This window comes from Olea europaea, chromosome 6, assembly GCF_002742605.1.
Source record: "Olea europaea var. sylvestris chromosome 6, O_europaea_v1, whole genome shotgun sequence".
NCBI classification, from domain to species: domain Eukaryota; kingdom Viridiplantae; phylum Streptophyta; class Magnoliopsida; order Lamiales; family Oleaceae; genus Olea; species Olea europaea.
Window position 1 is genome coordinate 14,565,256 of NC_036242.1, and position 26,432 is coordinate 14,591,687.

Sequence of the window (26,432 nt, forward strand, 5' to 3'; positions counted from 1 at the left end):
CACATGGGAATGATGTCCAGAAGAAAGAAAAGGATTGTAGAAAAGATTAGACAACGACAAGGTTGTAACTTCCAATCTGACTTAAAATGTAGAAAGTCAATATCGGGATCAATATTTACACTGGGATGTTGAGCTGAAATATAGAGAAATATCAAGTAATCTTGTATTGCTAATTTCACCATGAAAACAAAATATGTAGCCACTTGTGAAGTTGTGAAAGATGTTGTTTGGTTCAGAAAATTTCTTATGGACCTTGACATGATACCTTTGATGCTGGAGCTCATAACACTTTATTATGATGAGAGTATTGTGGTTTAAAGAGCCTAAAAATCGTTAACGTGGCAAGTACATTGAGAGGAAATATTACCTTATTAAAGATATTGTTCATTGTGATATAGTGATTAGTAATATTGATCTTGTGGACCTACTTGCTAAGAGCTCACCAGCTAAAATTTTTGATGGGCATCTCAGGAGGTTGGGTATTCTTGATATGTCACATTTACTTAGAAAGGCATCTAGAATATTGTTAGTTTAATCCCCTTCGAGTAATATTTGTAAACAACATTATAAATTGTAGTTTGATTCTATCATTTATTCATGTGTTTAATTTGACTTAATTATCAAGGTGTCTATGATCATGTAAAATATTACAAATTATATAATTATTATGTCGAGATAGTAAGACATAATTTGTAATGTCATCAAAATATATTATTCACAAATGATACATAAAGTTGGAAGCTTTATGCAGATAGGATTATATCATTATTAGGATTTGTTTAACACATATTGAACATGACCACAAAGATGATTTATTCGTGATCGTTAGGAATAAGACTCTATTTGATCATCGAAGGAGTCACTTAAATCCTAAGCCAGTAATGTACCTTTAATTAGTAACTCAAATTCTTTGAGAGCCAATGAATGAAATCTTGATTGGAACATTGATCTCAGTACTTTGTGAAACAGTGCAAATGATTTCACATAAAAAAAAAATTAATCATTTCATTGAGATATAATTATTCTAAGAGATTTTCTAGTGGGAATGGAATCCGAGCTCAGTAATCTGATAACAAGAACAAATTGACTTGTGGCCATGAGTCGATCTTTCGAGCAGACTTTTTTGCATTGCTCTTTCTCAAAACGAGCTAAGAATGTATTAGCACAACTTGTACCCCTTCTTCCAAAGGCCAAAAAGATTCATCCTCGAATCAAAACGGGCATAATCGGACGATAAGTTACTCACACAACCAATTACTTGACATTGAAGACATTAACAGTATGAACATGGCTAGGTAGCTTCAGATAGTAAGTGTTGTAGTTGATCTTCTCAAAAATGTCAACAAAACCAATCTTCTTGGAAGCGCAACTTGTTGAGGGAGATATTTGGCTACTAGGAAAGAAATATTTGAATTTACATGCCCTCCTCTCTAACAGACGGGAGTACTTACAGATTTTTATAGAGACTTTAGATCATTCTAGAGAATGACAGGTGGTGGTCTCCTAGTGGTGGATTGATAACCGATTGTGGCATACATTTCACATGTTATTCATTGATTTATAAGTCATGTTTTTCTTATTTGCTCATGTGTTTTATTAACAGCGCCATATGGGAATAATGTTCCCCCCTTTTCTTCTACAAACCTTTGACATTATTTGCTCCATGTATTCTTAGGTTTGACTTAGAGTTTGAGTTCGCAAGAAAAATACTTGATTCAACAATCACTTTTAAGAAGCCCTTGTTTAAGCCTCATTTTATTAAAAACTCAATTTTTTTTTTCAAAACTTAATTTCAATAAAATAATTTTACATATAATACGAAAAAATTTTCTTATTTGTCAATCACACATTCTCCAAAAAAATAATTATTCCAAAATGTATTTGTCTCCAAAATAGGGTTCAAACAAAGGCAAAATATACTTTCGAAAAACTTATATCAAATGTGTTCCCATTGGTCTATTTAAGCCCATGTTTAACAGCCAATTTTGTGTAGAATAAGTTTTTAAATAGTAAATATTTAGAGAATATGTAGGAAAGTTTTTGAGTTCACGTGAAAAATATTTTTTTGTAAATATATGATTGAAAATGAGTGTGTAAAAAAATATTTTGAAAGAATGGTTGTCATTAATTATCCGTTAAGTATAATTACAATAATTTGAAACTTTCTTATTTAGCCAAACATGCCAAAATAAGTCAAAATCATAGCCGAAGGGAGTCAGCTGGCACATTCCGTGTCAGAAAGGCACAGAAATACTGAAGAGACGTTTTAGATATTCTTATGCTCTATTTGCTATTTCAAAAAACATACAGAAATTTTAAGAAGAAAAAATTCAGGCACAAACTCACGCAGTGAGAGTGAGAAATGGAGTGTTGGGACTTGATGCCAAAGATTGAATTACATGCTCACCTCAATGGCTCCGTCAGAAGCTCCACTTTACTGTATACCTAATCCTGTCTCAATTAACTGTCATAATTAATTTTTTTTCTCGTAGTTCAAATGAAAATCTCATCTTCGAGCACAAAATTAGACATCCGTGTTTTGACTAAAATTTTTGGATATTGTCATATTTTTGGATGTTGCGTATTTTTTTTTTTATGTCTTTTTTTCTCATAATTAAAATGAAAATGTAATTTTCATGCGCAAAATTTAATTTTGAAATATTGTACTGATATTATTTTGAATTATTTTACTGATATTCTGTCACATTTATGGGTGGTGATGTTTTAGTTTGCACTCACATATCATTTGTTGGGCTCTAATTTTGTATACAGTGAACTTGCTGGAGAACTAGGTAAAAGGGGCACTGTAGTTTTTTCAGATGTGGAGAATGTAATAATGAAAAGTAAACCTGTTTTTTCTCTGAAACTTTTGTGCTAGTAACTTAATAATTGCATTTTTTGCCATGTATTTTGACTTAGAAATTATTCTATCCCTATAAATGTAGGTGATCGTTCACTCCGTGAAGTGTTCAAGATGTTTGATTTGATCCACGTTGTTACTACTGACCACAAAACTGTCACAAGGATTACCAAAGAGGTTTGCTGATTTTAACAGTTTATGTAGTTTGAGCATCGGACTTTTCACAATGTTGTTGACATTTTATGCCTAATTACAGGTGATTGAAGATTTTGCTTCTGAAAATGTTGTCTATTTGGAACTAAGAACGACTCCAAAGGTATATATGCCCCTGCTTTAATGATAAGTGTATTATTTAATGTTACTGTGGGGTCCAACATCCATCAACATGAAAAAATAACTGCTATTGGATTTATTTAGATTGAGTGGCACAATCTATGGCAATGTTGCCTTGTAGAATTTAAGCCTATGTGATAATTACTATTGGATTTCTTTAGAGTGTATGTCACAATTTATGGAAATGTTGCCTTTTAGAATTTAAGCCCATGTGATATCTACTATTGCATTTCTTTAGAATGTACCAAAGTCTATGGCAATGTTGCCTTGTAGAATTTAAGTCTTTTTGATAGTCTGTGTTGTGAATTTTGTGATTTCTAATGGCTGCTTTGATATGTAAATACCCTCATTTCCACAACTTCATGAATGCAGCGGAATGATTCAAAAGGGATGAGCAAGCGCTCATACATGGAAGCAGTTTTAGAGGGCGTAAGGGCTGTCACTATGGTGGAAGTTGATCTTTCTCATGAATTGTTTGCAGAAACTCCTGCTGTAAATGAAAGATATAATACTGGAAGGAAGAAGATATTCGTGAGATTTCTTCTCAGTATAGATCGTCGAGAGACCACTGAAGCTGCAATGGAAACTGTACGTTGAGTATATTTGGTACACACCATTGGATTTGGACCGGACAGGACGGTTGCAACATATAAAAATTTGATTTCTTATCTTTTCTTAGTAGTGTTGAATAATTTTGAGTCCAACTTACCTTAATACCATTACTGTAATGTGATAACTGAGACGTATTAGGTATCTACATTGTTCAAATGCTTGAGGCTTTAAATCATGTGTTCTTTCCGTAGGTTAACCTTGCTTTGGAAATGAGTCGATTTGGGGTAGTGGGTATCGATCTATCTGGCAACCCCTTCATTGGTGAATGGTATTCTACACTAACAGTGGTTTTATAACATACATAATCAGTATTGTTTTCTAGTTCCTGTAGACGTAGTAATAAGCAATAAATCTTTGATTGTAACAGGTCAACATTTTTGCCAGCTCTAGAGTTTGCTAAGATGCAAGGACTTCCAATTACTCTGCATTGTGGCGAGGTGCATTTGATTTGCATCTCTGCTAGTTTTTTTCATGGTACTATTGCTAGAATCACTCTAATTAGTTTATTTCCGTAACTTAGTGCTTATAGGTGCCCAATCCAGAGGAAATCCATGCAATGTTAGATTTTCTTCCTAGGAGAATTGGACATGCCTGTTGCTTTGAAGATGAAGAGTGGGAAACGTTGAAGAAGTCCAAGATTCCGGTCAGATTTTCACACCTGTTGCTCCATTATTCTTTTTTTTAAAAAGGATATGCATTCCCGCTTCATTACGTAATTGAGGATAAAAAACGTAGCACAATCTACCCTGTTATCTTTTGATTTCACTGTACTGTCAACTTTGGTTGCATTTTCCTTGTTTAACCAGATTAATTCTGTTATTTATTACGACCATCCTTGGCGGATGGAACAAAAGAAATTTTGGTCAAATATCTTGAGATGGAATTGCTATTACCAACATTATTATAAAATCCTATTGTTTTGTCGTAGTCGGTGACCATCATTGTCTGCTACACCTCATGCCTCGTGCTGATATTTTCATGTATTTCTTCCTCCATTCTTACAGGTTGAGATTTGTTTGACATCCAACATCAAAACCGAATCAATCTCTTCTGTGGATGTCCATCATTTTGGTTAGATATTTTAATTGTGTCTCAATACCATATGGGCATTTGTATTTTAATCCTGGGTAGCAATATATGACACGCTTGGTACCCGGGTCAGGAAGTAATTAAGGAAAAGAAGTTAAAATTGTGTGCATTATACAGAGCGTTGTCCAGTACGGTGTATTAAACATGCACATACTTGATTCTTTTATGAATTTGAATAATTACCATTTCGATTTTGTGACAGCGGATTTCTGTTTTGCAGCTGAATTATATAAATCAAATCACCCCTTAATCCTTTGCACTGATGATGTTGGGGTTTTCTGTACGAGCCTATCTGCTGAATATGCCCTTGCCTCGTCTACATTCGGTGGGTGTTATGTTTTTTGCACGTATGATCTAACGATATTTTCTGCATCATTTTGACCTTTATATACGTTTTCGAATCACAAGGTATCGGGAAGAGGGAAATGTTTCAGCTTGCAAGGAAGGCCATCGAGTTTGTTTTTGTTGAGGATGAAGTGAAACAAAAACTGGAGGAAATATTTGCTTCAGCTGCTAGAGAGCTGGATTTGTAATTGGAATTTCATATGAGGTTCTAATTGAATTTCTGACATGACTTCATTAATCCAGAGACCTATGATTTATTCAATAAGTCTTTAACTTGAATTGGCATTTCTACTACTTATAGATATAATAGTTGTATGTGTAAATATTTATGGGCATGGTGGGGCGCGAGGGTTTGAATTGTCGCATGTTTGCTAAGTCTGAAAATAGTGAAAATTGATATATTGGGAGGTGGTAATGACTTCTCAAAAAGTCATTGTCGTTTGGTTTTTTCGTTTTCAGTTTTGTAAAATATTGAGTTAATTTAATCAATAGTCATTAGACTTTGTTATAAGTTATTATTTGCTCACTGAAATTTGAATAGTTATTTTTTGCTCACTGAACTTTGCTATAGACTACTACTTGTTCATTAAAATTTAAAAGATTATTTATTACAAACTTAAATTTGAACAAAGATATCGATGAATCATTCATATCATTTTCATGAGTTTATTTATTGTAAAGTTTAGTGGGCAATGAGTAACTTTATTCAAATTTAGGTGAGCAATGAGTAATTTTTTAAATTTCGATTAGTAAATAGTAATGTATATTAAAGTTGAGCGAGTAAACATATTTTTTTATATAAACATTCCAAGCACGAAAGATTACTTACATGTCAATTGTACTCCAATTTCAAAACTCTTTCGACATCAAAGCAAAATCCAATTCTCAATTTTTTCCAATTTTCCAAATCCCCAATTCCGGCAACTCACTTCCTCGGTCATCATCCTCTCAACTACATCATGTCGTTTTTGGCCCTAAAGTTGACGAATTTTTGTTTCTCCTGATCAATATCTACAGCTTCTTTCCAGTATTACTACTGTAATTTGCTTGTAGTTTGGTATTGATTAACTAATTATGGCTTTATGCTTATAAGTTTTTTTTTCCCCTTGTTTTTCCTCTAGTTGAAGAGTTGGAGCACTTATTTTTGGTTTATTTTTTATTTATTTGGTTGGTTGTGAAAATATATGGTTATCAAAAATTGGGTTTTTTGGGTTCTCTCTTGTTTTCTTTTTAATTGGAAATTCCTTTGTGGGTTAATATTGACGAAATGGAACATGGGATAAATGGATTAAATGAAATTTTGGTACACTCAAAATAAGATCAGAAAAAATGGGAAGTGAAAAGAGATGGATAATACTTTTACAGCAAGACATTGGTGTTTGAGAGTCATTTTTATGTAAAAATGCATTTCAGAATAGTAACTTGATGGGAAGTGTGTGGTTGAAAAATAAAGAAAATTTTTTTATTTAGGTGTAATATTATTTTAATAAAGAATGTGTGGTCGAAAAGAAAAGGGGGAAAAATGTATTTTCGAAAAAATGGGTACCAAACGGGGGCTGAATAAAATATCATAAATTTATTACAAAAAATTCTAAGCCAATCGTTTCTTCCAATTTTATGTTTTGAAAATGGGTTTTTAGAATGATAAACCAAAAGGATTTTCTATTATTATTTTTTTTGGGTTCAAGTGTGTTATTATGCTTATTTTCAATTTATTTAAATATTACAATTAAAATTTTTAGTTTATAAACTGTTAAGTAGACATGAATTAACCAGCAATGTATAGCCTTTGGTGTAGAACTTACTTCCAAATAAAATGTCTATTTAGAGATACTGTCTATGCATATGTTTCGCAAGTGTTGTGTCTATAACAAATAAGAATGAATTGTGGATAAGTGAATAGTACATATAAGTTTTACAAAGCATGTAAGTCGGTGTTCTAAAAAGAGTAAATACGGCAAGATTAAATTTTCAAGCTTTTATAAGTTTAAGTGGATCTATGTGAAGTTTAAGCATAGAAAAAGTAGAACGATGATGTGAATATAAGCCTAAAATGAGGTATGACTTTTAACAAGTATTTTACTTGCAAACATAAATTTCTAGAGGAAATGGACATGTTATCTAGTAAATATTTCCGGAAAATAATATTTTATCATTTTGTTATTCTAATTATAGAATAATATAAGAGGCAAATAACAAAATATAAATAGGAAAAGAAAATAAAGGTCTCAAATATAGTGGGTAAATCAAAACACCTTTTATAATATATTAAGTCCTGTTTGGTTGAGATTTAGATTTTTTCTTAAACTCATTTTCAATAGTATATTTTCTCAATAAAATAATATTGTACGTGGATTAATAACTTTTATTTACTTTAACAATATTAAAAAAAAAAAACCGTTTTTTAAAATATCTATTTTCAAAATTTTACATTAAACTAACTCTAAGCCTATGTTTGGTTTTAGATAAAAATTAGACTTTTAGTAAACTTCGATAAAAATTAATAAAATATGTAGTTAAAAAGTTGTTTAAAGTTTTGGATCCCATGAACCGTGCAATTAAAAATGAGTTTGAGAAAAAAAAAATTGTTCTATAAAATGGAGATCAAACGAGGCTAGGTATTATCTAAACTGAGAATCATTTTATGTATGATGTTTAGATTATTTCAATAATGTCATTTCCAATTTATGTTTTAAACAAAAAATATTAAATACCAAGGAAGTGAATGATACTTTCATCAATGATTCTCATTCAATATTGATTAAAAACCGAAAAAGTCGAATGGAAGTGCAAAATATAAACGATTAAAACAAGTGCTTACTCAAATTAAAAGCATCTTCTCTCTCCCTCAAAAGATAATAATTATTACTTTAGGGGCGGAGCGGTGAGAGCCCTCAAAGTTGGGGTTCAACCTTTAATTATTACTCTCTTCCCTCTCTAAAGTTAACCTTGCAAATTATTGCTTGCTCACTCTCAAAAATTCACCTTGTATTTCTCATATTTGATAAAATTAAATTGTATTATCCATGTTTGTTAGAAATTAAAATTTAGATTTAAATCTAAATTAAAGTCAATAATGAATTTTTAACCACACATTTTATCAGTTTTTATCAAAATTTACTAAAATTTCATTTTAATTCCCACCAAATTGGGACTACGTTAAAGTGCAAATCCGCGATCGATTCAGACTAAAATTTTCTTTTCTTCGATTGAAAACTTTCAATTTGAAAGGATACTACCGTAAATTATTTTAAGTATGATTATTATTCAGTTCCATTTTAACTCTTTGCAATTCTTCTTGAGTAATCACTTTTGTTGTTCAAACTAAATTTTTTTATTTTATGAAATTTTTAATTGTTCTCATGTCAAATAAGTTTGATTAATGATATTTGTTCTTGAATTGATGGGTTGTCACTTAAAGGGTTTTATATCATGCTATAATTCAACTGGTTTTCCATCTTTCTTTGAGATGGACTTCCTGGCCATGAAACTGTTCTCTCTAAAGGTCACTTTTGAAATTTCTTTAGCTTTTTGTATGAACATTGGATGTGTGTGTGTGTAGCATCAATTGTCCAAATCCTTGAAATTATACCTTTGGCCTTCTTTTCTTGGCTCAAAACTTTTATCTTTTTGGACTCTATTAACGAGGTCTTCGATGTATTAGTTCATTTTATCACTTCAATGTAATTTATTATTATTATTATTATTATTATTATTATTATTATTATTATTATTATTATTTTATCGCAATCTATGTTGATTTTTTATATAATCTTACTTACAAATGTTTACGTGCCTAATGTCAATGTACATCAAACCCTTCTAATGTTTAATCTTCATGTTCAAAATATCAAGTAAGAGTTCGAAAATAATTAAGATATAGATAAAATAATGATTATGGTATAAAAGAAAATATGTCACATGGATGTTGGAATACATTTTTTTTATTTTTATTTTTTTTGGGGCTAGTAAAGAATGGATCTACATTGACAGTCTCTATTTTTTATAAATGAGATTCATTATTTAGATATCAAGCATTTGGAGAAAGTATGAAACAAAGCAAATGAGAAAGTATGAAACAAAGCAAATCCCCATCCTAAAAGTATAATATCTTATTTAGGTTCAAGATAATAATAAAATAAATTAGAAAAATGTGATATCTAGCTAATTTTTCATAAGCAATATAACAATCAATTAATATAGACCAAACATCTGAAATTGACATTTCAAAAGTATTAATCTCCTAACAAACATTCAAAATCAAACGTGTGTTGTAAGTGTTATGCTCTAGATCCAATCGATTTAGATTGTAAACGCTTTTAATATATTTAATGCATTTGATTTTGACGAGATCTATTATTTATTTAAATTAATTTTGTCATAAATAATATTAAATAATAGAATCCGAAGATCCAATTTTTAGGTAATCTGTTAATCACAAGGAGTTGTGATTGTGAGATACAAATTACATATAATTGGATCTTGAATAAACCATGGTCGTAAGTAATAACGAGATACGGATATCGTTAATACAGTTAGACCATCACGTGTGGCATTTCTTACTTGTGAAGTAAGTAACTGATCTCACGAGCTAAAGTGTGGTGATACTTAAATGAACACTTATAGAACAAAACATTGGAGACCCGATAAGAGATTCCACATGGATAACTATCTGAGTGTCAGTGGCTAATCTCTAACGTTCGGTAGTGAAATTGGTCCTTTGACTTGAGGTCGTAATGGTACCTTATATGAGGACAGTCATACTTTGGCGGTGTTGGATGTTGCTCTGAAAGGGACCGCTAATACGACATCGTTCGGGTACGTCAAGAATCGTATGAAGGTTGTGATTGATCAATAAAGGATTCGTCACTCTTAGATAGTAGAAGATTATGATCTGCATTTCATTCAATTAAGTCGATGATGAAATCCTTGGCCAAGGTGTACTCATAAGTCGAAAAGGAGTTTTCGATTTATATTGACTTAATAGTGGAGTGAAAGATATGATCAATGATCGAGATTGACACAATTCCATATCTCGTAAATGATCGGATCGTATTGACGAAGGGATAATAGTTTCATGGTAAATGAACGAATTTGGTTTTGTCATACTACGTGACATTTCCCGTCACATGTATTGCCCTGACACATTGCTAGATGTCAATCAGGGACGGCGAGTGTGAATTGACGATAAATTAAAAGGGTGTATTAATTTATCAATTTTGATTAGATCAAAATAATATTTCACGACGTTAGGCATCGTGGTTGGGAACCTAATGGGTCGCACACAAAAGAGAATTGGAAGATTGCAAATTGCCAATTGGTTAATTTAACAATCGTTGGATAAATTAATTAATTGAATTTGTTATTTATATTCCCGAATTAATTAATTCACGGACCGGGTTTAATTAATTGGATTAATTAAATATTGGACCAAACCGGGCCGGGTCTGTTTGGGTTTATATATATACATAGTTAGGGTTTGAGGTCCATAAGGTTTTCATTATTCTTGCTGACACAAGGGAGAAGCCCTAGCAGTTGCAGTCTATTCTTTGTGTGGATTTCATTGGAGGCTGGACAATTGGACAGCTGTGGGAGGCAGATTCAAGCTGCTGGAAAGGAATAACGCGAAGGAGTTTGCAAATTACAAGAAAATGTATATTTCTTATCACAGTTTTTATTTAAATACAAAGTTGAATCCTGAATGGGAATTGAAATTTGTTAAATTCCGCTGTGCATGTTAAGTAAATTCCCAACATGTGTTTCATATCAAAATTTGAAATTTAATATCAAAACTTTAAATAAATAAATAAAAAAAATAAAATAAAGAAAGAAAGAAAGAAAGAAAGAAAGAATTTAACGTTATCCAGACATCTACACAATAAGTCAAGTATCATATGAATTACAAGAACACAACTTAGTTGACATCTATTATTTTCAAAATACACATCTATCTCTCTTCATTCTAACTACACATTTTTCTATAAAATAATATTGTACGTAAACCCAAAACTTTTCTTTATTTTTTAACTATACATTCTCTATTAATTTATTATTCTAAAATGCATTCTTAGCAAAAAGGGCGATTCAAACAGGCGCTAAGTAGATATATGCTCAATTAGAAATAAATAAGCAAGTATTAAAGCTCATATAAGTCTATAACACATACTTATCACACTTCCAAACTTGATCATCTCGATCACACACAAACGAACAAACAAAAATTTAAATGATTTAGATAACTTTGTCGAACTCGCATCAAATATTGAAAATATTTGACAATTCATAAAAGGTTCATAAATAATGCCACCAAATCTTATTTTCACCTAATCCACGTTTGATTACTGTGTATGTGTGCATAGTCAGTGTCATCATCATGAATTTCTAGGTTGATTATTCTCTCGACCCTCAATAGTCAAATATTCCATTTTTTCCTCATGGATGCATACCTCCAACTTGTTTTTCAATCTTTTATCCTAGAGTTCTTTCTAAGGTTAATTTTTACAACACTTATTCCTTTCTTGATCAAGTTTAGTGTAAGATGCTACCTCGATATGTGATGATTCCTTCTAGATTTAAATGTCCCAACCTTTAAGCTTCAACTAGGATAATAACTTCACTAGAAATATAATTTCAAACTAGATATCCAATGTTTAGCCGCGTACAAAATAATGCTTAGAGTTATTTTGCCACCAACTAAAATTATTTCCATGCGTTCTTTCTTGTGTGTAGTTTTAGGATATTTTCTTTGATATTTGATTGTAGTTTTCACTCTTACTGTAGGCAGCCTCTTTTTTTGATAGATCATCTCGTAAACTTTGGTGATGGATATTGTCTAATTACGCAAAACTAGCCATACGCTACAATAGATGTAACTTTTTTTTCTATGTGAACTAGTGCAATGCCTATTATATTTTGGGACAAATAATTCGATAAATTATTACCTAGTTTCAACATGTTAGTCAAGATAATATTCTACATAAGTTTTCGATAAGGACGGAATCAACACCTATCTCAACAGCTCCAAAACACCAGATCGACCACCCTAAGCTAATCCTTTCAATTAGTTAAGCGGTTGTGTTATACAGAGTATGTTTGAGAGTGATTTTGAGAATTGATTTTCTGACCGTTAGGAAAAAAGTGGAGTCCACCTGTGAAAGAAGAAGTCAAATATAATGGTTGGAATAGTTAAATAACGGTTAAAAAATCAATTTTTTTGGTGAAAAAATCGGGCTCAAACAAGCCCATATATTATAATCTTGGTTCATCAATCGAAGTTTAAAATTAATCCAACTTATTTGATCAATATACTTAACCTAAAAATGCACCCCGATTATCATGACTATTGTTCTTGAAATAATTCAATCTCTTATGAATAGAATCGAAATTAGCAAAGTTGCATCATCTATTCACAACTCATTAATTATAAACAATTTCAAATAATCAATTTATGAGCCGATACGGTTATCACACTCAGACAATCACACAAATGAAAATATTTATGAATTTTTTTTTTCAAAAATTTCTGTGTTTTCTTATAAACATTTTATACCATACAAATAAATAAAATTAGAAAAAGATATCGGACTGGACAAATTAAATCATGCGATTGCACAATGTAATGAGGTGCAAATTTTCTCTTCTGTTCCTTTTGATCCGTGATTTTTTCCTCGTTTTGTCCAACCCAAGACATTTTTTATTTGCACTATTAGTCCCTCATCTTTATATCTTAATATTTTGACCCTCATCGTCTACAATTGATTCATAATTGATGCAGTGCAAGTTTCAATTAAGTCCCCAAACTTTTAATATATACTGGATTTAACTCTTGAAACTTGTGATTCTCTTCCTATTTCTCCTTAATTGTTCATATCGAACAATTGTAAATGTGATTGATCATTAATTGTTCCAAATCAATTTCAATTAAGCTCTAATTTTACATTTTTCATGCCAAATGCACCTAAGTGCATTCGAGTCGAGGGTTTACCTACAATGAATATATTTATTCCAAAAGTAAGTAGATTTGTTCAATTAACAATAAATAAGCAATTATTATAGAATTTCAAATAAACACACTTATCATACAGTGCAATGCATATTGAGCAACTAGTAAAATAATAGTGAGTTGTAAAGTTATAATTAAGGTTGTAAAGTTATTAATTCCTAAAAAAACAAAAAGGAAAAGAAAATTGCTCATGCGGGACGACGTCGTTTGAACTGCATTTCACGTCGTCCATCGGCTTCTTCCACCAACACATAAAACTCCATTACCGCCAAGTGCAACGAAGCAATAACAGACGGGTGCTGCACGCACATTGGCAATCCGTCTGGATGGAACGATCTCGTATATGTATATATGTAATTTATACACTCGACCAATCCCGTGAATCTTCTCATTTTTTCGCACGCAACATGAAATAATTTCTACTGCTAAATTCACTAATGTGGATTCACTCAATCCGCATTTTTGACTCCATTATAATCAGATCCCTACATTGTTAATCAAGTAATCTAAGGAAATTTAAGAATTGAAACCTGATCTGAAATTTTGTATTGTTATCGATGTCCTGGGGATTGGGTTGGAAGCGTCCGTCGGAAGTATTTCACCTGATATTGAGTTACGGTTCCGACGCCGACAATCTTGATGACGTCACGCCGACGTCATCCCGATCGTCATCCGCCTCCTCCCCATTCTCCTCCTCCTCTCCTACCTCGTCGTTGCAGGATGGCGGGGACGGCGGCAATCAGGAGCAGTTAGGGTTTAGGGTTGACCTTGAATGGAACGCCGGCGACGATGAGGATCAAACTGCTTTGAAGCTTCAGTCACAGGTAATGGTTGCCTTGCCTTCACCGCAAGATACTGTTCAAATCAAATTGAGGGAGAGGGACAAAACTGGTGAGAGCAATTCGAAAAGTGGGGTCGATGATGGGGCTCATTTGGCTAATGGGGATGATGGCGGTGAGAGTGATTTGGGGAATTCGCAAGGCGATGGGGTGGAGTTGGAAATGAGTGTAGTGAAGAGGAGGGAGCCGTTGAAGGGGATGATAATATGGAGGGCAGGTGGTTCGGGCCAGCAGAATGATGGCGGGATGGGTGTGTTGGTTAAGCTTATGAGGTCCAATTTCGCCAACACTGCAACAGATGGAGTGGCCATGGGGTCTGGCTGCGCTGAACATTGGAAGAATGTCAATGTGGTCAGCCTCTGCGGTCTTGGATTGGCAGTGAGTCCTTTGCTTTCATCATTGTTATGACACTCGAAGCTTTTGGTGTTTACTTGTTTATATCATGCACGATAATTGATTGGTCTATTCACGAAATACTATTGCATTTGGGTGTGTGTTGAAATGTTAAGATGTTAAGTCCAAAAAAAGAGGTTAAATTTTATGATTTCATTCAACAATTTTGTGTGCGAGTCTGATGATCAAGTTCACGTCCAATCTCTGTAGGAAATATAGTACTTTACTTATTTCTTTGCCATGAAATATGTTCTTGTCTTCTAATCTTTTTTGTTAAGGTAGTGATTGAGAGTATCAATCACTGTAAATTCGTCTAGTATTAGTTGCCTTGCTGTTAAATGGAGTATTTCGGGTCTGTATCATTTAACGGATGAAAAAAAAGTTTGTCAATTAGTTTTACTATCTACCCAAATCACTGGCTTGATTTTTGAAGTAGCCAATGTGTTCCAGTCAGAAATGATACAGTTTTGTGCCTCTTTGGTGTTAATTTAACTTAGGTGGTCTTAATGAACAGCTGGTTTGCTCTTTCTACCTTAGAGGAACCAGTACCACTGAATCTTATTAAAGAGTAATCGTCTAAGTAGTTCCACATATGATTTAATATATTTTATCATGTTTGTTGTTGTCTCAGGCATTGCCGGTGGAGATAACCCAACTTCCTCTTCTTGAGAAACTATACCTTGATAATAACAGGCTATCAGTTTTGCCACCTGAGCTTGGTGATCTGAAAAACTTGAAAGTTCTAGCCGTAGATTATAACATGCTTGTTTCTGTGCCTGGTAAGAGTTGAAATTTTTCTTGGATTTTGATTTCTCTATGCCAGATTATATTAACTTATTTTCGTCTTCAACTATATCTAAATCTTGAAAGTAAGCAAGTCATATGATTACAAACAATACATTGATAAGACCTTTTTTTCTTTTGCTAATAAGTTTGTTGCTTGTCATGGTTGAAAACTATAAGCAGTTGAATTAAGACAGTGTGTTGGTCTTGTTGAATTGTCCCTGGAACACAACAAGCTCGTTCGGCCTCTTCTTGATTTCAGGTCATTCAGTTATCATCTGTAACTTTTGTCTGCACTGTTCTAATTTTCATTTTTAAATCTCAAATGGTGTGAATGTATTTTTCAAAAGCTCTTTACTTCTTGTCATTTTGTTAACAGGGCTATGGCAGAATTGCGTGTTTTAAGGCTTTTTGGTAATCCCCTTGAATTTCTTCCTGAAATTTTGCCGTTGCATGAACTTCGCCACTTGTCTCTTGCGAACATTAGGATTGTGGCAGATGACAATTTAAGATCAGCAAATGTACAGATAGAGGTATGTAATACAAGAGTCTTGTCATGGTTATTCTGCAGATTACTTGTCGGATCAGTTTGAAGATTACTTTTATGTGGTTTATATTGTAGATGGAGAACAGTTCTTACTTTGTTGCGTCTCGACATAAACTGAGCGCCTTCTTCTCTCTCATATTCCGCTTTTCTTCTTGTCATCACCCCTTGCTGGCTTCTGCCTTGGCGAAGATAATGCAAGATGAGGGAAACTGTGTAGTCGTGGGAAAAGATGAGAATGCTGTGCGGCAGCTCATTAGTATGATAAGTAGTGAAAATCAGCATGTGGTATGTTGGAATTTTTAGTCGGATTGCTCATGGTTTTCAGATATGCATTTTCTTATCGGTTAGATGTTTTGCCAGGTTGAGCAAGCTTGCATTGCTCTCTCAGCTCTTGCATCAGATGTACATGTGGCTATGCAATTGATCAAATCTGACATCATGCAACCTATTGAAAGGGTGTTGAAATCTAGCCGAGCTGAAGAGGTGACCTCAGTCTTGCAAGTCGTGGTCAAGTTGGCTTTTACATCTGATGTTGCAGCTCAGAAAATGTTGACCAAGGATGTATTGAAGTCATTGAAATTACTATGTGCCCAGAAAAATTCAGAGGCGAGCTCATTTAATGCGTTTCTCTTTGTGCTTATGGTTAACCTTCTATTTCTTTTGTGCCGACATTAAAGATTCTCTTTCTTCAGGTACAAAGATTTGCTTTATTTGCTCTTGGAAACTTAGCTTTCTGCTTAGAAAATCGTCGCACCCTAGTTACTTCAGAAAGTCTTCGGGAACTTCTTCTGCGGCTGACGGTTGCATCTGAGTCCCACGTGAGCAAAGCTGCAGCTCGTGTTCTGGCAATATTAGGTGGTTTTTTGTGGGTATTTCATTCTTTGTTTTGGATATGATTTATATCCATAAGCTGACAAGACATATACTCTGTTATTTTAGGAGAAAATGAGATTCTGCGGCGCGCAATTAGAGGCAGGCAGGTACCCAAGCAAGGATTGCGCATACTCGCAATGGATGGTGGTGGCATGAAGGGTCTTGCAACTGTAAAGATTCTAAAAGAAATCGAGAAGGGTACTGGAAAGCAGATACACGAGCTCTTTGACCTTATTTGTGGAACATCTACAGGCGGAATGCTTGCCATTGCTCTTGGAATCAAACTGATGTCCTTGGAAAAATGTGAAGAAGTATACAAAAATCTAGGTCGGTTTCCTCTTTCAAAAGAAGAGCTCCAACATCAAGATTTGTTTACTATATTGGCTGTTTTTTTCTTTGTTTCTTTTTTTATTCTTGCCCATTTCATTTTTCCAGGAAAACTTGTCTTTGCCGAACCTGTACCAAAAGACAATGAAGCAGCAAGTTGGAGAGAAAAGTTGGATCAGCTCTATAAAAGCTCATCACAGAGTTTTCGTGTTGTTGTGCATGGATCTAAAGTATGTCAAGATACACTTCTCTTCTTTGATGTATATTTTTTAGAGTTGTATCTTTAACTTCATATGTCCTGAAAAGATAGAATGCATCTAGTCATGCTTGATATGTCGAAGAGGGTGCGCTTCTGCATTTGTTACAATTTTGTTTTTTGTTTTCCTTCATTTCATCCAAGTCTCTATTTCACTTCTCCGTTTTACAGACTTCTTGAAAACATTTGTTGAAGTTTTCACGGATAAAAAATTGAGAATTTTTATGAAATTATAGAGTGACCCCATAATTTCTTCCAGCACAGTGCAGATCAGTTTGAAAGACTGCTGAAGGAAATGTGTGCTGACGAGGATGGAGATCTCCTCATAGAATCAGCAGTTAAAAGGATTCCTAAAGTTTTCGTAGTTTCAACTCTGGTCAGTGATATGCCAGCTCAGCCATTTATTTTCCGTAACTACCAGGTATGATTTGAAGATTTTCGATTTTACTTGATATTCACGTGCGTATTATTTTGACATACTCATTTCAGTTGTTTTATTGTTACGAACTAACTGAATTTTCTTCACCAAGTTCAGTACCCTGCTGGAACACCAGAGGCTTATTCTGCTGCTTCAGAAAACTTGGCAAGTGGTGGGCAAGGAGCAGCAACTACTGGAGCTCCAGTTGGATATAAACGTAATGCTTTCATTGGAAGTTGTAAGCATCACATATGGCAAGCTATAAGAGCATCATCTGCAGCACCATACTATCTAGATGATTACTCTGATGGTACCCTTTCATGCTCGTTGTTCATTTGATCTCACAGCTCTTCATCTGTTTGATCAGTTTTATTGCTTGTTTATGGGCAATATTCCCGTGCCATTTTATTTTTTGAACTTCATTCTCTACAGGTGTATATCGCTGGCAAGATGGGGCTATTGTAGCAAATAATCCTACTATTTTTGCCATACGAGAAGCACAACTATTGTGGCCTGATGCTAAAATTGATTGCTTAGTTTCCATTGGTTGCGGGTCCACTCCAACCAAGGTACAAAGAATTTTTCAGTTTTGTGCAGCTTTTATGCAGTTTTATCTTCTAGTTTTTGGTAATATAGTTTTAAGAATGTTCATAGAGTTTAAGTAATAAGCCAAAAACTTGCCTGTTATATGAATTTACGAATTTAGTGGATTGCCGAACGTTTGACCAATAATGAGTTGTTTATGAGAACTTATACTGGATTTTGAACTTCATCTCTTCTTTCTTCATCCTGAAGTCAAACCCCAATTTTGAGACTGAAGCATGATGGCCCAGTAAGTAATATTGACCCCATTGTAGGGGAGGTGGGGTTTGTAGATCATAATGGTTCGATATTGGCAGTGTAATTATTTTATAATTTGCAACAATTGTTTTTTGTCCAGTTTGTTGATTTCCTGCTATCTATTATCCTTTTATATTAGGTTCGCAAGGGTGGCTGGCGCTATTTGGACATTGGACAAGTTTTGATTGAGAGTGCATGCTCTGTTGACCGTGTGGAGGAAGCTCTGAGCGCATTGATCCCTATGCTGCCTAGTGTACAGTATTTTCGATTCAATCCAGGTCAAGTTATGAATTAGTATGTTGAATGTGTAAAGACCCAACATCTGTGTCCAAACCGTTAACTTACATAATGTCCTCTTTGGGAGACCCATCTTACCCCTTATGGCTTCCCATCACATACTCCTCGATTTGAACATAAGACCTCTCTGCCTTATGAGAAACTTAAATTGAATCTTGATATTTTGTAAAGACCCGAGATTCTTTTATGTATTGTCCACTTTGGGAGAGTTGAAGTTCATCTTACCCATTACGGCTTTCTATCGTGTCCTCTTAGGATTCGAACTCAATTGGCATCAGGATTCAACTTAAGTCTCTCGTAAGGCTAAGTTCTTGGATTTGAATCCTGAGGGAGGTGACAAGAAGCCGTGAGGGATAAAATGGATCAGGCTCTCTTAAAGCTAACAATACGTAAAAGAACGGTCGGGCACGAGGCTCGGTTCATTAGGGTATGTCTTCCCTTTATTTAATCCTCCATAGCTAGTAACGTTATTTCTTTTCTTGAACAAATAGTAATGTGATTTGGATCTAACAGTCTAACTAGAAACATAGTTGTATTGTCTCAGATATTCATTGAACGGAATTATCAACCGTGAAACTGGTACATATGCTTATTCTCAACGTTTTTGTTTGCATGCAGTTGATGAAAGATGTGATATGGAACTTGATGAAACTGATCCAGCAGTTTGGCTAAAGCTAGAGGATGCTGCAGATGAGTACATTAAGAACAATACTGCTGCTTTCAAAACTGTGTGTGGAAGATTGCTTGAGAGTCTGCATGATGATAAATTTATGGAGACGGTGCAGTCTCAGCAGCTACTCAAGGCAAAGGGCATTAAAGGCTGTATGGCTTCTGAACATCTGTATTTGTTTCCTGTGGCTTATTTATTCCTTTGATTTTTGGGCTTAGATTTGCTGATTTTCTCTAAATGGCAGTATCAAATGAGAATAACCTCTCTTTAGGCTGGAGGCGTTGTGTGCTTCTTGTGGAGGCTTCCAACAGTCCAGATTCTGGAAGAGTTTTCCACCATGCTCGTTCGCTTGAGACATTTTGTGCTAGTAATGGTATAAAATTATCTCTTATTAATGGTGTATCTGGATCCGCTATGGCAGCTCCAGGATCTGCATTTCCAACTCCATTCACATCGCCTCTGTTTACTGGAAGCTTCCCATCGAGTCCTCTCCTTTACAGCCCTGATCTTGGCCCTCATAGGGTCGATAGAATCGATTTAGTCCCACCTTTAAGCTTGGATGGATTCCATGTTGCAAAAACAGCATCACCCAATGGGTCACCTCCCAAACGCAGGCAGCTTTCCCTTCCTGTCCTATCGTTGCATGAGAAAATTCAGAATTCACCACAGCTTGGAGTAATTCATTTGGCATTGCAAAATGACACATGCGGCTCCGTATTAAGGTCTCACTTTTCCTTGTTTTCCTCTTCAGTCTAGATTTAGGATTTCACAATTGTTGCAATCTTCTCAAGTATCTTCTTCTTTATAATATAGTTGGCAGAATGATGTATTTGTGGTTGCTGAACCTGGAGAACTAGCTGATAAGTTTCTGCAGAGTGTTAAATCCAGCTTGCTTCTAATGATGAAGGGCCGGCGCAGGACGTATGCATCAGCCATAACCAACATCTCAACTGTAGCTGATCTTGTTTCATGCAGACCTTACTTCCAAATTGGTGGTGTTGTCCACAGATATATAGGACGTCAGACTCAGGTGTGCTGCGACCTATATAATCTTGTTACACTTTTCTATGGTCAGTTTAATGTGGGCTATGTATTGATTTATTGTATGTTATCCTTAAGGTCATGGAAGATGATCGAGAAATTGGTGCTTATATGTTTCGCAGAACTGTTCCTTCAATGCACTTGAACCCGGAAGATGTCCGCCATATGGTATGTTCTTGGATCAGATAATCATTTTTATTTTTACTCTGTCAGAGGAAAAAAAAATGTAGGCTTCTGAACAACGTAACATGAGATTATTTTTATCTACAAATGATTAGAATCTGGTTAACCAACCAAAGGTTTTGCGGTGGCTTATTCATTCTATTTACTCGACAACCTATTCTAATTCAAATGAAGAATCTAAGGCAAAGGGGGAGGAAAACATATCTCATATGTTCTCAGGAATAATACTTATTTATTTCTATCGTCTGGCCAAAACTTGCATGAAAGTTGGAGGTTACTAGTATGTTATGGGAAGAATTCTCTCGTGTTGATGAAAGAACATGGACGAAATTACAGAACATTTTGGTAAATATTCTAGTTGCGCAGTTGCACTATTTGATCTCCGTCTTTCATGGTTTCGTTGAGTGCTGATATTCTTAAAATGCAAGCTATTTGTTTGAGTATGCTTGTATATTGATTTTTAAACCAGGATTTAATGTTTCTTTTCGGATGCTGATTTTCTTTCAATTTCTTCAAACCAGGATATAATATGTTTCTTGTGTTTTTCTATCTGTAGTAAGTTCAAAGTCAGAAATATACGGTCAAATCTTAAATTCAAGTTATCCATTTGTAATCCTTGTTCTATTGAACCTCCCAGATTGGAGCTTGGAAGGACAGAATTATAATCTTCACAGGGATATATGGGCCTATCAGAGCTTTAATTAAAGCATTTCTAGATTCTGGTGCTAAAGCTGTTATATGCCCTTCTTCTGAGCCTGAAGAGACACCGTTGACATCATTATATGGTTCAGGTGAGTTTGGTACATTTGAGAATGGGAAATTTGAGATTGGGGAGGAGGAAGCTGAAGACGAAGAGGCAGACCCTGCCAGTCCAACAAGTGATTGGGAAGATAGTGAACCCGAGAAAGATGGAGAACATTCTATGCCCTTTTGGGACGATGATGAGAAAGAGTTATCACAGTTTGTGTGTGCCTTGTACGATTCACTGTTTCAGGGCGGTGGAAGAGTGGATGTTGCTTTACAAAATGCTCTCGCATCCCATCGGAGGTTGAGGTATTCATGCCATCTTCCAAGCATACCATAACATTTCCCAGCTATACGAGATTTTTCCGAGGGAGGTGCAAGATGGATATTGATTTATAACTTGCTGTTGTGCTTGGCTGAGGTATCTGCACTCTCTCCCAAGTATATCATAGTTTGTAAACAACCATATAGAAATTGTATATCAGAGGTAGAGGGAAAAGAGGAATACTTTGAAAATGAAAAAGGCCAAAAAGTGGAGAAGAATAAAAAGAATGGAAATATAGATGACTGAAATAATTCACATAACAAGAGGGAACTTACCATTGATTTGTCGTCAATGCTGATATTCTTTCTCCTGCATTGAGCTTGCACTATTTCTGTGTGTACCTTGTCATTTTTTCTTCAACTTGTGTGTGAATTTCTCTCCTCCTGCTTCTCCCTTGACATCTAATGTTTGTCTTATTCTAATATTTGAGTCAAGAGAGTGGAAAATGAGAAGGTTGGTAGTCCCTGTGAAGAGAATGAAGCACAATCTATGCCCTGATGTGACATAGACGGTGCTATAACACATTGTCTTTTACAGTAATCAGTTAGGCGCGGAACTGGTTAGATTGTCTCTTGACACTCTTCGTAAATAACAAGCTCATCCATTTTAGGGTGACAAAGGTGCCCTTAATGGGAAAATTATACTTTTGTTTCGTCTGTTATTGTTATGTTATTTGGAAACCTTGATGATAAGCTAGTGAGAATTTGAAGCTATTGAAACTGATACAGTTATAAAACCAGTAGGCTTCCGATTAATTGAAAAATGATGAATTTCTAACCGGAATGGTTCCTGTCAATTGAAGGCTATAAACACGTGTACAAAACAGGGTCACATACCTAACAAGGCAGAATACCGAAACACTACATATTCTTTGTATTACCATGAAAATCATTCGTTCTTGCATGCTTCCATTCTCTTTTTGAGAAACAAGTGGACAATTTCTTTACAAAATTGTGTTCAATTTCATATATGGCAATTCCGCCAAGATTGTGATCTATGATCATAATACAAAACAGGCAACATGTACAATAATTACATGAAAGTCAAAAGGAAATGGATAAATTTTAAGAGTTCACTCTTCTTTGTTTGGAGGTGGAATGAATCACATCTCTATCAGCAGTTGCAATAATGCAAAATCCAAAGCTTTGCACTTTGAACTATAAAACTCTTCGCAAAAACATTATAGCCTACAGCCGTTACCGTTAGGATCCCTTAAGAGGGAGATCGAGTATTTCAAAGTACTTGAATTGCACACTGGTGTAAGTCATGTGAAATTAGAGAGACGCCTTCAAAAGAAGATGGCTTCACAGGAATGAAATTCTCGGCTTAATTCCAGGCTTTTGACGGGGTCATGGAGAAGGAACAAAAGAAGGGATACTTTATCATATTAGGCGTCTGTTATTAAGATTTGAGATTTCATCTTAAAAGATTAACCTTATCAAGAAGAGTAGCCCAAATCTTATAAATTGGTCTATATTTTCATTTAACGGACCAATTTTGAAATTCAGTACTCATTTTTTGAGTCTTAATCAGTTGGAATTGCTCGTTTGAGTTTAATGGGCTCTAATGCACTTAGAGTTCCATCTTAAATGATCAATCTTATTAAGAGGAGTGACCTAAACTTTGAGTGACCTAAACTTTTATAAATTGATTTATATTTTTCTTCTTTATTCGATATGATATTTTATCCCTTATCATGTGTTTTGTGGCTGAATGAAATTCAGTGGTTCAATTATAGAAACCTTAAAACAGAGTCGAAGAAATTTGATGTTTAAAGTCTATAACATTAATTAGTCTTGAGTTCTTAAGACATGGACTTAGTTTTCTTTGAAATTTTTAATCATCTCCCTTTTTGGGCTTAGCCGCCTGACTTACACGGATGGCTGTATACGGAAGACAAGCTATCCCCAAGTATACATCTGATATCCCAAGAAAAAACAAGAGGTAGCATGGCAAAAACTTCGGATAGTTTCTATCCATTGTCTTATTGAGTAGTGCATAACAACATTCTTTCAATAAAGAAATACAAAACTTACCAATTTGATATAAAATCAAAATGGAAAATGGAAGTCAAATTTACTCCTCTCCACTTCTTTGCCAGTAATCAGGCCTGAAAAGTATGCAATATAATACTGATGATCTGCAACTTATGTATCTACTGCAATATTAATCTCATCATCAATATTCTCATCGTTAGCATTCTCATCGGCTAAATATTCAAGAGCAGTAACGACATCCGCAATCAAGGGTCGGGTACTAGCTTCATCTTGAAGACACATGGCTGTAACAGCAACAGCTTGATACAGACCTTTCACCGGATACCTCCCTTCTAGCAATGGATCTACCATCGACGTGAGCTTTGTTTTGTCCTTGAAAAGTGGCTTTGCCTGCAGATTTACATTCAAAATTAATGTTACCAAGTTTATTTACTCTAGACTAGGTCAGGGGCTCGCCAGGTGCTAGCCCTGCCGAAAATTTTTCTTTCCCTTATATTCGGTGGCCGCCCATGCTCACCTAAATTCCTGGATCAGTCACTGGACTAGGTACTCTGTTTAGTTTGTATTTTGCTTATAATGATGAAGCACACCATAAAATTTGTTAACTTACCCAAGCAACTAGGTTCTGCTCTTCAGTTGGTTTTGTGTTATCTATAGCTCTCCTCCCTGAAATAATCTCCAGAAACACGACTCCAAAACTGTAGATATCAGATTTCTTACTCAGCTTGCCTGTATGGGCGTACTCTGGTGCACAATAGCCATACGTCCCCATCACCCTAGTCGAAACATGATCCTGTTCGCCTGTGGGACCCAACTTAGCAAGTCCAAAATCAGAAAGCTTAGGATTGAATTCTGCATCCAATAATATGTTAGATGGTTTCAAGTCCCGATAGATAATCGGAGGGTTGGCTGTATCGTGTAAGTATTCAAGTCCTCGAGCTGCCCCATTGGCTATCTTCATCCTCGTGTACCAATCCAAAGGCTTCTTATTTGAGGGTAAGTCTGACAAAAGAAAAGTAACGAACACCATTAAGTGGTTTTAGAAAATGGAGATGTCTCCAATGTTACCCATAATATGTGGAAGTATCGACGTAATGATCTGTTCAAAAGTTTCTTTCGAAAATTCAAACGCTTACCAAGAAGGTGACCTTCTAAAGAACCATTGCTCATGTATTCATACACTAATATCCTCTGGTGTCCATCGGCGCAGTAGCCTATTAGATTAACCAAGTTCGGATGGTGAATGAGGCTTAACGTTAAAACTTCAGCAAGAAATTCCCTGTTTCCTTGTACTCCATTCTTGTCTAGTTGCTTAACAGCCACAGTCTAGACAGAAAAACCATCTGGTATAAGACAGCTAATGTACATAAAATTAAACAAGATTTTGACATAGAGATACTGAAATATCCATGATATATATACTTGATTTATATTCTTAAGATGTCCCTTATAGACTCTTCCAAATCCGCCTTCGCCTATTAGCAACTCCGGATTGAAGCTTTCTGTCGCGCTAGCCAGTTCTCGGAAAGTGAATACCTTACCAGCAGCTCTTGCATTTCCATGTCTAAGTATTTCTTCAGCTATTAACCTTTGTTTACTACCAGCTGCATATGATCAAAAGGTAGCAGTTACTTAGGTTACAACACCTCTATTTCCCACCAGAACTATTCGTCGACAAATCAAAAACACAAAGCAAATGTCTGAAAATTGTCGAGAATCAAACTTTCAGATTCAATTTGGGAAATAAACTCAACAATCTCCCTTTATACAGATTAATCGAAATATTTGCAGCATTTTGAGATCTAATGTACCCAAAATCCATAAACGTAAATAGAAATTTCACGAAGAAGATGTCATAGATAATGACTAGTTTCGAATCTAACCTGTTTGCATTGAAACACTTCTGGCCATTGTGGACAATGCTTCTTCATCGTCGTATTTATTGCTTTTGATCACATTTACAGAACTTCTCGATGATTTTAAAGGATTCTTCCTCATTGTGTGATGCCGTTTTAATCCCACAACAAGCCGCTATGATCTGGTCGATGTTTTTTCCTTTTTCCCTCCACAGATTAAGAAACTGATTTCTGCAAACAATGGTCTAACTAGGTAAAAATAATCTCAATAGATGGAAGATTAGATTCAGATTGAACTAAATGTGATATATAATTGTGAAAGAAACTATTCTTCTGGAATTTTTATAACAACAAAGTTGGCTGAGAGACTCGCATTTGTCGGACGTTTGGAGGAAATTTGGCTTTCAAATATTATATATCTTAACTAACTTTCGACGGTTGTAATTCAATTTCTTGCTATATTTATACACTAAGACTAAGGCTTGCATATGATCTAATTTCTAAGATTTTATATTATAGGCAAATATATGTCCTATTGAACACATATTATGTCACACGAAGCCCTTTATTAATCGCTTTTAATTAAGAAGTTTAGTGTGTCAAATATTGCTTTGAAAATGCAAATAAAGTTCTACATTGGTTTAACGTAGGATAGATACTTATAGGCCATGTTTGAGAAATTAAACGAAAAATATGACCATTATCCATCACATCAGGCCATCATATTTGACTTTTTATCTTTTGTGTGGGATCCATAACGATTATATTTTTCATTTTCATTTTTACAATAATGTGTAGGGCT

The 26,432-nt window shown here is 34.6% G+C and overlaps 3 protein-coding genes across 4 annotated transcripts; 2 read left to right on the forward strand and 1 right to left on the reverse strand.

Annotated features, from left to right (window-relative positions):
- The first annotated feature begins 2,208 nt into the window (after window positions 1-2,208).
- On the forward strand, window positions 2,209-5,518 carry LOC111395956 (adenosine deaminase-like protein). Its single transcript, XM_023022193.1, has 11 exons — window positions 2,209-2,439; window positions 2,773-2,843; window positions 2,946-3,037; window positions 3,117-3,176; window positions 3,566-3,781; window positions 3,997-4,073; window positions 4,173-4,242; window positions 4,335-4,448; window positions 4,810-4,876; window positions 5,115-5,219; window positions 5,303-5,518. The coding sequence occupies exons 1-11, from the start codon at window positions 2,363-2,365 to the stop codon at window positions 5,425-5,427; spliced, it is 1,074 nt and encodes a 357-aa protein (XP_022877961.1). The 5' UTR covers window positions 2,209-2,362; the 3' UTR covers window positions 5,428-5,518.
- Window positions 5,519-13,404: 7,886 nt separating this feature from the next.
- Window positions 13,405-22,137, forward strand: LOC111395957 (phospholipase A I). 2 transcript variants are annotated; one of them, XM_023022194.1, is made up of 18 exons: window positions 13,405-14,458; window positions 15,105-15,252; window positions 15,437-15,518; window positions 15,636-15,789; window positions 15,879-16,088; window positions 16,164-16,409; window positions 16,496-16,658; window positions 16,743-17,003; window positions 17,112-17,233; window positions 17,519-17,680; window positions 17,795-17,987; window positions 18,110-18,246; window positions 18,657-18,795; window positions 19,433-19,636; window positions 19,729-20,206; window positions 20,298-20,514; window positions 20,604-20,693; window positions 21,346-22,137. In XM_023022194.1, exons 1-18 carry the CDS (start codon window positions 13,799-13,801, stop codon window positions 21,790-21,792), a joined length of 4,113 nt encoding a protein of 1,370 aa, XP_022877962.1. In that variant the 5' UTR covers window positions 13,405-13,798; the 3' UTR covers window positions 21,793-22,137. The 2 variants fall into 2 exon arrangements, with proteins under 2 accessions (XP_022877962.1, XP_022877963.1); XM_023022195.1 differs by having other exon boundaries at window positions 15,440-15,518.
- Window positions 22,138-23,743: 1,606 nt separating this feature from the next.
- Window positions 23,744-25,947, reverse strand: LOC111395958 (probable serine/threonine-protein kinase PBL23). The gene is made up of 5 exons (XM_023022196.1): window positions 25,658-25,947; window positions 25,197-25,378; window positions 24,911-25,100; window positions 24,385-24,776; window positions 23,744-24,164 (listed from the first exon to the last, which is right to left on the reverse strand). The coding sequence occupies exons 1-5, from the start codon at window positions 25,770-25,772 to the stop codon at window positions 23,925-23,927; spliced, it is 1,119 nt and encodes a 372-aa protein (XP_022877964.1). The 5' UTR covers window positions 25,773-25,947; the 3' UTR covers window positions 23,744-23,924.
- Between the last annotated feature and the right edge of the window lie 485 nt (window positions 25,948-26,432).

Excerpts from the sequence above, each read along its gene's own strand:
- LOC111395956 (XM_023022193.1), top strand. The coding sequence starts at position 2,363 with ATGGAGTGTTGGGACTTGATGCCAAAGATTGAATTACATGCTCACCTC. Across the intron at positions 4,074-4,172 it reads AACCCCTTCATTGGTGAATG|GTCAACATTTTTGCCAGCTC; the intron begins GTATTCTACACT and ends TGATTGTAACAG. Across the intron at positions 4,877-5,114 it reads TGTGGATGTCCATCATTTTG|CTGAATTATATAAATCAAAT; the intron begins GTTAGATATTTT and ends TCTGTTTTGCAG.
- LOC111395957 (XM_023022194.1), top strand. The coding sequence starts at position 13,799 with ATGTCCTGGGGATTGGGTTGGAAGCGTCCGTCGGAAGTATTTCACCTG. Across the intron at positions 15,519-15,635 it reads CGGCCTCTTCTTGATTTCAG|GGCTATGGCAGAATTGCGTG; the intron begins GTCATTCAGTTA and ends TTTTGTTAACAG. Across the intron at positions 17,988-18,109 it reads TCTAGATGATTACTCTGATG|GTGTATATCGCTGGCAAGAT; the intron begins GTACCCTTTCAT and ends CATTCTCTACAG.
- LOC111395958 (XM_023022196.1), bottom strand. The coding sequence starts at position 25,772 with ATGAGGAAGAATCCTTTAAAATCATCGAGAAGTTCTGTAAATGTGATC. Across the intron at positions 25,101-25,196 it reads ATCTTAAGAATATAAATCAA|ACTGTGGCTGTTAAGCAACT; the intron begins GTATATATATCA and ends TTTTCTGTCTAG. Across the intron at positions 24,777-24,910 it reads TTTAGAAGGTCACCTTCTTG|ACTTACCCTCAAATAAGAAG; the intron begins GTAAGCGTTTGA and ends TTCTTTTGTCAG.